This window comes from Eimeria acervulina, genomic scaffold (assembly GCF_000499425.1).
Source record: "Eimeria acervulina Houghton genomic scaffold, Eah_scaff196, whole genome shotgun sequence".
NCBI classification, from domain to species: domain Eukaryota; phylum Apicomplexa; class Conoidasida; order Eucoccidiorida; family Eimeriidae; genus Eimeria; species Eimeria acervulina.
Window position 1 is genome coordinate 38,720 of NW_013548783.1, and position 11,045 is coordinate 49,764.

General features: G+C 59.3%; 1 protein-coding gene across 1 annotated transcript; it reads right to left on the bottom strand.

The window, feature by feature from the left end:
* EAH_00024770 (sushi domain-containing protein / SCR repeat-containing protein, putative) lies at window positions 1-10,732 on the bottom strand (the record flags this gene model as incomplete). Its single annotated transcript, XM_013392998.1, has 6 exons — window positions 1-2,433; window positions 2,732-3,190; window positions 3,661-3,861; window positions 4,209-4,453; window positions 4,824-7,823; window positions 8,283-10,732. Coding segments are annotated over 6 exons (8,788 nt in total), but the record flags the coding sequence as incomplete, so codon positions are not given.
* Between the last annotated feature and the right edge of the window lie 313 nt (window positions 10,733-11,045).

Below are 11,045 nucleotides of genomic sequence, written 5' to 3' on the forward strand. Positions count from 1 at the left end.
TCACGTTTGGGCGTGTCTCCTGTGGAACACCTCCTCTGGAAATTGAGTCGGCTGCGACGTTCTGCCTCTGGTGAAGCTCTGAGCAGCAGACAGCTGCCTGGTGGCTCCCGCCTTGTGCCTACAGCCCTTCGGGGCCGTGTTGCCTGCAGCAGCATTAGCAGCAGAAGCTGCTGCTGCTGCTTCTCGCCTTTGTGAAGCTGTCACGACCATGCAGCTCGCTGAGTCTTCTGGATAGAGTTCATCATCTTCTGATAGTACGGAGGCGGCTCCAGAGGGAACGGCGCCGTCCCCCAACGCTGCCCGTGCCGCTCCTTCGAAAGAATTTCCCCTGCGGGAGACGCCGGGCTGCAGCTGGCGCTGCCGCTGCCGCTGTTGCTGCTGCTGCTGCTGCAGTGCACCTTCGCGTGTAGAAAGGGATATTCTACGAGCTACCCCGTCCTGAGGCCCCCACCCGCCTCCTGCCGCTGTTGCGGCTGCTGCTGTTGCGGCTGTCACTTCAGCTGCCGCAATCTGTTGCTGCGGAGCAACAGCAGCAGCAATGTAGGCACCCGCTGCACCTGGCTGAGGCCCTCCTTCAGCTGAGGATGAGAGCGCTACGTGCTGTTGCCTTAGCTGCCGCTGCTGCTGCTGCAGCAACAGCAGCTGCTGTTGCTGCTGCTGGTTTGGGTAGGGGATTTGTCGGTATTCGTCTTCTGCAATAGCAGCAGCACCACCCCCACCGCCAGTGCTGTTGCTGTCTCCATCTAGGGTCACCAGCCCCCGGTCTCCCGTGAGGCCTGTGTAATACACGGGGGCGAAGAAGGCGAGGGAGTTCTCATCAGCCGACCCTGTTGCTGCCGCAGCTGCTGCGGCGGCGGCGTCGGAAGGAAATACAGGCGGCGTGGCAGCAGACATGTGGGCAGGCTTGTGTTGCTGCTGCTGCTGCTGTTGCGCTGCTTCAAGGAGGTAAGGCAGCGAAGTCCCCGCGTAGGCAGCGGTGGCGTACAGCGCAGGCACAGCGGTGGCTTTGCCGCTGTGATGCAGCGTTTGCTGTGGTGTGAGGGGGCTCCTGTAGTGGTCCGCTGCTGTATCAGCAGCAGCAACTGCTGCTGCTTCTGCGCTGCTGCTGTCTGCAAGGGACTGGCCATCCGCCTCTGCGCCTGAGAAGAATTCCCTGCCGAGATCGCTGGTTGTGGGTCCCGGTTCCTGGCTGTCTTGCTGCTGCTGCTGCTGCAGTTTTGCCGCCCTTTGCTGGCGACGCCTGGCCCGTAACCACCAGAGGGCGAGGAGAGCAACAACAAGAACGAAGAGCAGCAGCAGACAGCTGAAGACCAGCAGCGTGTCACTCACCGGCTTGGGAGGCTTCGGAGGGTCCTGCCGCAGCTCTCGCTGGCAGTCCAGAACGGCCCCCAGCAGCAGAGGGGAGGCTTCCGCCAGACTTCTGCGGACGCTCGGCGCTGCTGCTCCTACTACTGTAAATGCTGCTCCTCCCGCTGCTGCCTCCTCCCTTGGGTAGCCGCCGTCGAGGAACATTGGGGGCTCTCCGCCTGCTGCTGCTTCTGCTGCTGAGGGTGGAGGTGGTAGTGCTGCCGCTGCTGCTTGCTGTATGGAGGTGATTGCTTCTGGCGCCGAGTCCAGGCGCAGCTTGAGTTGTTGAACGAGAGCTTTCGCTGCTTCGCCTGTGGCAAAAGCTGCCATAGGCAAGGGCTCTTTGGGGCCCAAGTCGAGCAGCTTCCCGTCTTTGCAGGCAGCATAGATGAATGGCTGCTGCTGCTGTTGCTGCTGCTGTTGCTGCTGCTTTTGCTGCTGCTGCTGCTGCTGTTTTTTCCTTTGGACTGCAGCGGAGATGAAGCCGCGTGCGCAACCGATGCGGAAGAGTTTCAGTGAGACCCCAGCGGGTTGAAAGGTGGCCGCGAGGGCCTCTGCTACTTCTTGGCTAAGCAGCAAATTGTCTGGGGGCCCCCTTGGCTCTGCAGGTTGATGTGTAGTGGGGATGCCGTCCACCTTGAGAGTAGGGGGCAGCAGCGAGAGCGCGCCGTTGCAGGGGCTCGCCTCCAGCATTCCGTTTAAGTCCTTGATGCACTGCAGCTGCCTTCGGCCCCACACTCCGTTGCTGCAGACGATCGTTTCGCTTTTAGGTGCTGCATCACCTGCTGCCACAAAGCCAGAAGCGCAGTACACCGAGCGTTGATCGCCGTGGCCTTCCCCCACCCCGCTAGCGATGAAAGCAGGCCCCAACACTGACGGGTCCGCTGCTTCGTACGGCCCGCAAGGCTTCCTGCACAGCAGCACCTGCAGCCGCTGGGACCCCCCTGCTGTTGCAGAGCCACCTGCTACTGCAGCACCGCCTCCACCCCCTGCAACAGGTGCCAAAGGCGACCAACGCCCTTGCTGACAAATCAGCTCTTGGGGGCTCCACCCCGCCACCGGCGAATACCCGCGCCCGCACTCCACCTGTAACAGAAGCAGCATCAGTAGCAGTAGCAGCGCCTGCAGCAGCCCGTCCCTATCCAGTCACCAGCTTGCAGGAGTTATGGCAAAGCTGTAACAGCAGCAGCCACAGCGGCCGCACCACCACCTCCAGCAACAACAGCAGTAGCAGCAGCAGTAGCAGCCACGCAACTACACTAGCAAGGGCCTCACAGATGCAACAGCAACCACTGCAACAAAATCGCAGAGCTGGCATCTTAGCAGCAGCAACAGCAGCAAGAGCAACGACAGGAGCGACAGCACCATGAGCCGACGGCCTCACTGTAATGACTGAGTTGTGTTCGTTTGTAGCGGATGTGGAATGAAGTCTGTAGGCCTCGAAGACAGAAACATTTTCGGGGGCACTCAGGCCCTCGTTTGTGCTGCAGGAGACATCTCGTGCTGCTATGCGGCCCAAGCCCCACGTGCCCTTCTCAGGCCGCAGCAGTTCCTGCTGTTGCTGCCGCCGACTATTGCTCCTGTTGTTGCCAGGAGAAGCAAAGGCCACGGAGCTTATGGAGACGCTCGATGGAGGAACGAACACAGGAGACGACGAAAAGCACGCTGCAGGCAGAAGCAGCGGAATTGGGTGAAGCAATAGGGGACCTATTGCCTTTTGCTGGTGCTGATACGGCTGATTTGCACGCTCGGCTGCAGCAGCACCGGCCTGCTGACGTTGCAGCTCAGCAGATAGAAGGGCCGCCAGGCCGGAGGCATCGTCCTGCCGGAGTTTTTCCACACCCTGAGGCGCATCAAAACCAGCAGCAGCGGCAGCAGTGGCAGCAGCAGCAGCAGTATGATCAGAGTGATGCTGTTGCTTGGTTTGGGCAAGAGCATGAACAGGAGACGCTTTCTCCTTTCCCTCTTTATCTCCTTTGTTTTGTACTCCTCTTCATCCCCTTTGCCTGCTTCCACCCTATCTCCGTGTTCATATCAGAAGGTTTAGTGTCTAGAGGTTCAACTTTAGGGTTTAGTCCTAAGGCTTTTGGGTTTCAGCTGTAGGATTTAGGGTGTATGTTTTCGAGTCAAGGGCAGAGTTAGGGCTTATGGTTCCGCGTCCTGGATGTCGGGTTTCGGGTACCGGGCTTAGGGTTTAGTGTTTAGGTTTTAGGGCTTATGGTTTGCCTGAAGGAAATGGGGTTTATTGCTGAGGGGTCCGGCATCGACGAGCGCATGCAGATCGCCAGATTTCCAGGCCCTAATAAGCAGTACGTCCCCCACTGGCAGCCCCAACGCAGCAGCAAAGGCATCTCGCAGCACGTGACGCAGCAACTCCTCGCCTTCATCACTCCTACTACTGCTCCTGCTGCTGCTGCTGCTGTCTAGGGCTTCATAGTTGAAGCCCTCTATCCGCGCGTCCACCGCAAAGACGGAACGGTTGAGGCCCCGAGAGCAGGTCCGGTCTAACGGTATCTGCAACCAGACAGAGAACAAACAGGCAGGCTCAAACACAGCGACAAGTGGGCAGGGAGACAGTGATAGAAGCAAAGAGAGACTAGGAGAAAGACCGGCACAGAAAGACAGAGAAAGAGAGACATGGACACGGAAAGAGAGGCACTCAAGTAGGCGGTGCAGCAGCAACTGCCGCAGCAGCAATAGCAGCAGGAATTGAATCTGCAACTGCAGCAACAACCGCAGCACAATAAAAGCAACTGCGGCAGGAACTGCATTGGCAGCTGGATCTTCTGCGTGCGATAGAGACAGCAGCAGCAGCAGCAGCAACAGCAGCAGCAACGGAAGCAGCAGCAGAGCCGAATGACCTTGCAGTCTGCCTCTATGAAGGCGACGGAGCGATATAACTCCAACGGCCCTGAGGTGCCCTCCAATTCCTCCCAAAGCGACTGGACGAGGAGCAGCAGCTGCGGTGTTACGGCTTCCGGCATCTGCTGCTGAAGCAGCGCGAGCTGCTGACGCTGCTGCTGCTGCTGCTGCTGGTCTATGTATAGCAGGTCTCGCAGCAACTCTAGCTGCGGGGCGAGGCAACAGCCGTTCTGCTTCTGCAACTCTGAGCAGCAGCCACAGACCAGCAACAGGAACAGGCGCTGCGAGAAGAAGGACTGGAGATAGAAGGGAGCGGAAAGAAAGGAAGCAAAACAGAACAACGTAAAACAGCAAAAGCACTGCACCACTGCTAGCGAAAAGACTCCCCATACTGGCCACAAAGCAGCAAAAGCACCAGCAGCAAAAACAACAGCAGTAGCAGCATAAGCAGCAGCAGAACCAGCAGTAGCAGCATCAGCAGCAGCAGAACCAGCAGCAGCAGCAGCAGATGCAGCACCAGCAGCACCAGCAGCACCAGCAGCACCAGCAACAGCAATAGCACTTCTAAACAGAGCTGTAAAAGCAGCAGCAGCAGCTGTGCGTGCTGTGCTGACTGTGTATTGCGTCTCTGCATTCGTGCTGTGCGCATTGGAAGTGGAAACTAAAAGGAAAACAGGGGCCGTCCGCAAGCCCTCCCAAGTGCTGCTGCAACAAATCGATGATGGGCTGCAGCAGCGGCAGCCGCTGCGCTAAGCAATCTCCTTTGTCAAAGCCGCACGCAGCGGTGTTGCAACTGTTGTCGCATTCGCCGTCCCCCACGAAGGCCAGCGGACAAGTGCAGCGCGGCAGGTCTGCTGCTGCTGCTGGCTCGTAGACGTGCAAACTGCCTAATGATGTAGTAGCTGCTGCTGCCGCCCCCTGCGGGACCAGCAGCGCCCCACATGTCTTGTCTTCCGCACTTCGCAAACAAAAATTCCTCCCTATGCTCTCCATAGCCGTGCCCAAAGCCCAGTCGTAAGGATGCACCTGCTGCTGTAGCAGCTGCTGTTGCCGCCTCTGCTGCAGCTGCTGCTGCGGCTGCGTCTGGACGTGGGGCTGAGGACGCGGGTGTAGCAGTTCTTTGCCGACAAGTCTGTACACCTCGAGGAGGCAAGGCGCTTCGGGGGCGCTGCTGCAAAATTCTGCTGCTGCTGCATGCGGCGGTAGAGCAGCAAAAGGGTCGGTTGCTGCAACAGCAAAGACCTGTGGGGCGCAGCTTCTCCCATCCGCTTCGCTGCACAGCAGCGACAGCACTGCCGGGAGCCGCCGCAAGTCTGTCAGCAGACCCCTCACCCCCATATATACCGAGCTGTCCTCAAAATCTTTCGCCGTGGATGCTCCTGCTGCTGCTGCTGCTGGGAACGAGGCGGAAGGTTGCTGCTGCGGCTGCGAGCCGGGCAGCGCGATCTCGACGTATTCCTTCAGCTGCAGCAACACCGAAATGTACCGGATATTGCTTCTAAAACAGGCGCTGCCGCTGCTCGCTGGACAGACCTGTTGCTGCAGCTGCTGCTGCAGCTGCAGCTGCGGTGTCTGATGCAACCGCTGCAGCAAAGCAAAGGCGTCCCCGGCTAGGCTGAAGCAGTGTTGCGAGTCCTCGACAGAACAAAGGACCTCCAGAAGCTCTGTGAAGAGCTGGAGCAAATGTTCATCCTGCGCCTCAGCAGCAGCTGCTGCTCCGCTGGGATCGTCCCCCGTCCCCGCAGCAGCAGCAGCAACAGCAGTTTTGCGGCTGCATTCTGCGGCCAGCTGCAGCTCTCTCTTGAAGTTTGTGCTGCAAGTTCCCTTGCAAAAGGAAGCGACTTTAAAGGCGGACCGCCCAAAGGCCAACGCCCCACACTCCCCAACGAGCAGCCGCGACACCCCTCCAACGAGCTCCTGCATGCATGGGCTCAAACGCTGCTGCTGTTGTTGTTGTTGCTGCTGCTGCTGCTGAGCAGCTGTGCCTTCCGGTTGGAAGAGACGCAGCACAGGCGGCCCGAAGCGGAGGAATTCCTCCTCGCGCCACTGCAGCGGCGGATTCCGTCCGTGAGCTGCTCCTGCTGCTGCTCCCGTTAGCAGCAAGGCTGCGTCTTCCAGATGTTCTGCTGTTGCTGTTGTTGCGCTGATGGACCGCGGTGTTGCTGGTGCAACGCTGTTGCTGCTGCTCATGCTCGGTGCCGAAATCGCTGAAGTTGTAAGGTCTGCCTGCATGCAAGCTGCAGCAAACGCGGCAATATGTGCTGCATCTTCTGCTGCAACAGATGGTGCGGCTGCTGCTGCTGCTCCGGTCGTCCATGTTCCGTTGTTGCAAGTAACATTTAAGGATATGGAATGGCTACGTCGGCATGATATCTTTATTTTTGACCCGTGTCGCGTCATCTCCACAGGGAACTCCACCTGCTGCGGCTGCGCATGCAGCTGCTGCTGTTGCTTTAGCGAGGTGGAGTACAGTTTCGGCTGCAGGACGAACTGCTTGAGAGGTACTGGGCTGCAACTGCTGCAGGCTTCACAGAAGGGCCCCCCACAGTCGATGCCGTCTTCGTGCTTTTCCTTCTTGCCGTTGTAGCAGCTGCCGCACTTGCTGCTGCAGGCCTCGCCACACCGCACATTCAACTCTTTCCACTGTGTTTCGGAGAGGCCTCCTGGGCTTCCTGGGCACTGCCGCACGCAGACATCTTCCCTTAGGTGCCCCTCCCACTCCCCGTCTACGCATTCTAGCTGCTGCAGCCGCTGCCGCTGCTGTTGCCGCTGATGCCGCTGCTGCTGCGGTGGCGTTTGTGGCGGGAGCGGGGGCAGCTTTGGCTGGAAAGGAGGGGAGCATCCAATTGTCAGCTTCTCGTTCTCCTTCCATATGGCCCCGAAGAAATGTTTTAGCCTTCGCGTCTTTTTAGGGGAGATAATCAAGAAGTGTGAAGGCAGAGGTGGCACTCTGCAAGAGGCGCTGCAGCGCAGCAGCACTCCGTTGCTGCTGCCGGCCACAGTGGCTGCTGCTGCTGTCCCCTCAGTTTCAATTTGGTACTGCTGATGGCTGTGCTCATGCGGCCTAGATTCCCACCGCCCATCGACGCAGGTGATGATGTGCGGTTGTCTCGCCGCTGCTGCTGCTATGGCTGCTGCTGGACTGTGATGCTGCAGCTCGTCGCTGCACGCGATTTCCGCGGTGTCCCCGTGTTCGAACAGTTGCTGCTTCTGCTGCGTCTGATGCACGAGAGCGTAGTGCCTGCCGAGTTCTTCAATGGGATTGCGGCAGCCCGCAGCACAGGCAATGGACCGCAGCCCCCAAAGGCCCCCTTGACACCGTAGAATTTCTTCTGGCGGTCCCCCCAGGCGGACGCTGTTCGGCGCACACGTGACTTTGACTGCTGCTGCTGCTGCACTTGCTGATCCTGCTAGCTCTTCTTCGTCTCCTTCTGCTACGTCTGTGGGGGCTGCTGCAATGGATTTTACTGTGTACGCGCTAGGGTTTAGCAGCAACGGAGGACACAGAGGACTGCAGACAAACGCTGCTGCTGCCCCTACAGGCTTCTCTCGAACCCACTTGCCGTCTTCACACTTAAACGACACAGAAAACATGCCATTAGGGCTCCCGTAGCCTGCAGCGGTTAGGGCACAGTAGCAGCAGCAGCGCAGGTAACCGCAGCGCCACCAGCCAGGGTACCAGCAGCAGGCACGCAAGCAAAAGCAACCTCAGCAGCTGGCGCAGCAACTGACGCAACACCCCACAGAATCACAAGCAGCAGAGACAACGCCGCTCGGGACAGCAGAAACAATTGTATTGGCAGCAAATACAACAGTAGCAACAGCAGCATGAAAACTGGCAGCGCCAGCACAGCAACTCCAGCAGCAAAACCAGTAGCGCCACTAATAGCAGCACTAGCAGCGTCAAAAACAGCAGCACCAGTGTTATAATGGAAAACATCGGTAGGACAGGTAGATTCCCCAGGCGGCATCATCTGCAGCAGCAGCAGCAGTAGCAGCAGCAGCAGCAGCAGTAGCAGCAGCAGTAGCAGCAGCAGCAGCAGCATTCAACAACAGCAGCATCCCTGGCGGACCCTGTTTGCATTCTGCTGTCCATACACTGCCGTGTTGTAGCCCCTGTCCTTTGAGCTCAGCCCCCTCAGGAGTTAATGGCGGCTGCCGGCAGCTGCGCTTGCACTTGAGGGTCACAGGGGGTTCCCAACCATCTTCAGTGCAGCGCAGCAGCTGCTGCAGCACTTGCGGCTGCTGTTGGTTGGGGGAATATGGCTGTGGCTCGACGCATTCGATGAGGCGCTCCTCTCCCTCTGCTGCTGCTGCGTCTGCAGCTGGTTCTTGTTCGTCTTCCTCATCATCAGCCTCCTCTTGAGAGCCGAGCGGCAGGCGTACTAAATAGCTGGGGCCCAAGGATGGCCCTAGAGGGGGACAGAGCGCCGCACATTGGAGTGTTAAGGGCTCCCAGCGGCCGCTTAGACACCTGAGCGTTTGCTGTTGCTGCCCCTCCTCCGGTGCTGCGGTGGCTGTTGTTGCAGCTGTTGCTGCTGCTGCAACTGAGTCAGCACAGCGAACAACGACTGCAGATCCTGAAATGCCTTCCGCTGCTTCTTGCGTCTCCTCCACATCGTAGGCATCAGCAAGGCGGGGGTACGGGCTGCATCGCGGGATGCAGGGTGAGAGCGTGCCGCGCCACTTGCCCTTGTAGCAGTGCAGCTCCCCAGCGTTGGTGCTGCTTCCTGTCTCAATCATAATGTCGAGAGGGAGAGAAAGGCCTGCGCTGCAGTGAACAGCAGCGCGGCTGCCCTCGGGCACGTGATGGCTGTTTTCACTGCCGGAGTCCGCACTGCTTCCTAGGAGTTGCAGCTCGTAAGAAGATTCGCTGGCCGCGGCTGCTTGCGCTTCGGGTCCATCTGGCTCCGCTGCCACTGCTGCAGCGGCTGTTGCTTCTGCACTGATTTTCAGCAAGCAGTGGGTGGCAGCCGCCTCAAAAAAGACCGTGTGGGAACCCAGGGGCCCCCAGGGGTTGTAGGAGAGATCTGTAAAGGCCCCCAGGTCTGCTGTGAGTTCATACACTTGGCCCGGCTCCAAAGGGACGTCCACATGGAGTTCTGCCACCCCCAATTCGCCTTGGGTGGGCTCTGCGGCGCTTGGGATGCCTGTGCTGCTGTTGCTGGAGGAAGAAGAGAAGCTCCTGGGGCCCGCCAACGATCCTGGGCTTTGGGGCTGCATTCGGCGCACCCTGATGGATGCGCCCCTCATGCCTGCCTCTTGATCCGCAGGCCACTCGGCAACAGGGACCTTCTGCCCCCGTGGCGTGAGGCGTAGGGAGGCCCAGTGTCCGTAGGTGATGGGTTTGTTGAAAATGAGGACGAGGGGTTCGGCGGGCACCCCGGATGCGCTGTCGAGCTGTAAGAGGTGGGGGCCCTGAGCAGCTCTGTAGGAATTGTCTTCTACAGCTGTAGGAGTTTCCGGATGCGGCGGTCCGACAGCTACGAGGGTGGGAGGGAGATGGTCAGGGTTTTGGCGGCAGACGAAGGCAGCAAACGGCTGCTCTTCCCGCTTCTTTCCAGTCCACTTGTGCCACAGGCCTGATGGGGGCAGCTGGGGGCCCCCCTTGGGGCCTCGAGGGGCCCCCTGCAGCAGCGCGATATCTGCAAAGCCCAAGAAGGCGCTCTCGTCGAGGTCAGTGTCTACTACCCAGTTTCCCGGCTCCTCGGCTGTCTCCTGGCGGTAATAAATAAAGAAAAGATTGCCTTCGCCACCGCGCCAGGCTGCGTGGCCGTTGATGGGGTCGATCGGGGTGTACAGACCGTTGCAGTTGCCGTTCTCGGTGCCGAATCCCGTGACATACAGCAGCGGGCAGCCCCCATCTTTGGCTATTCGAAAGGATATCGGCCCCACAGCCTCGCACGGGTTCCCTGTAAGGTCTATGACAAAGCCGAACTCCAGGCTGACGGTGTAATTCCCCTGCGGGAGAGATGTGAGTTCTTCGTCAGGCGTCACCACCAGCAGCTGGCCTTGTCTCTCGAGAAGCCATTTGCTCGTCCCGGTGCTCTCCTCCTGCCTCTCCGCTGCCCCTGCGGCCGCTGCTGCTGCGGTTGCTGCTGCTGCTGGACCTGCTAGGTGCAGCTGCTGCGGCGGGCGCCTGTGGGCCCTAGGGAAGAGCGGGGGGCTGTAGCGAAGGACGCTGAGGTCCTGCGCGCCTTCAGGGAGAGTAATGACCCACTTGATGCTGGGGTCGATACACTGAACGACGATGGAGGCGCCGGGTCTGCCGAAGAGAATGTCTTCGTTGAACTGCAGCCGCAGCTGCTTCACAGGCGGGATAGAGGTGGAACTGGGGGCAGGATCGGCTGCCAGGAGCGAGGGCGGCAGCTCATCCGTCACACATTCTCCTTTGGCGCAGAGTGCGTGAATAGGGCAGTCGCTGTGCACGACGCACTCCACCGAATTCAGCAAACCCAACTCAACTCCAAAGTCCTCGGGCGCGTCGCAGTTGCCCCCGCTGCAGCCGCACAGACGGTGCGTCCTGCAGAAGCCAATAAAATACAGCACAACGAGCGCATTTCACCTGTCAATACGCCCGATACATTCTATTTAGATGTGCAGCGTCCCTACCTACGCTCACCACCGCCAACAACACCAAAGCAAGCAGCGGCAGACTGACGCAGCAGCAGCAGCAGATGGAAACCGCAGGAGCAGCAGCGACAGCAGAGAGCCTCAGCAGCAGCATATGTATGGGCTTTAAAGAACGGGTATGTTTGGTAAGAGGGGGCGCGTTTGTGTGTGTGTGTGTGTGTGTGTGTGTGTGTGTGTGTGTGTGTGTGTGTGTGTGTGTGTGT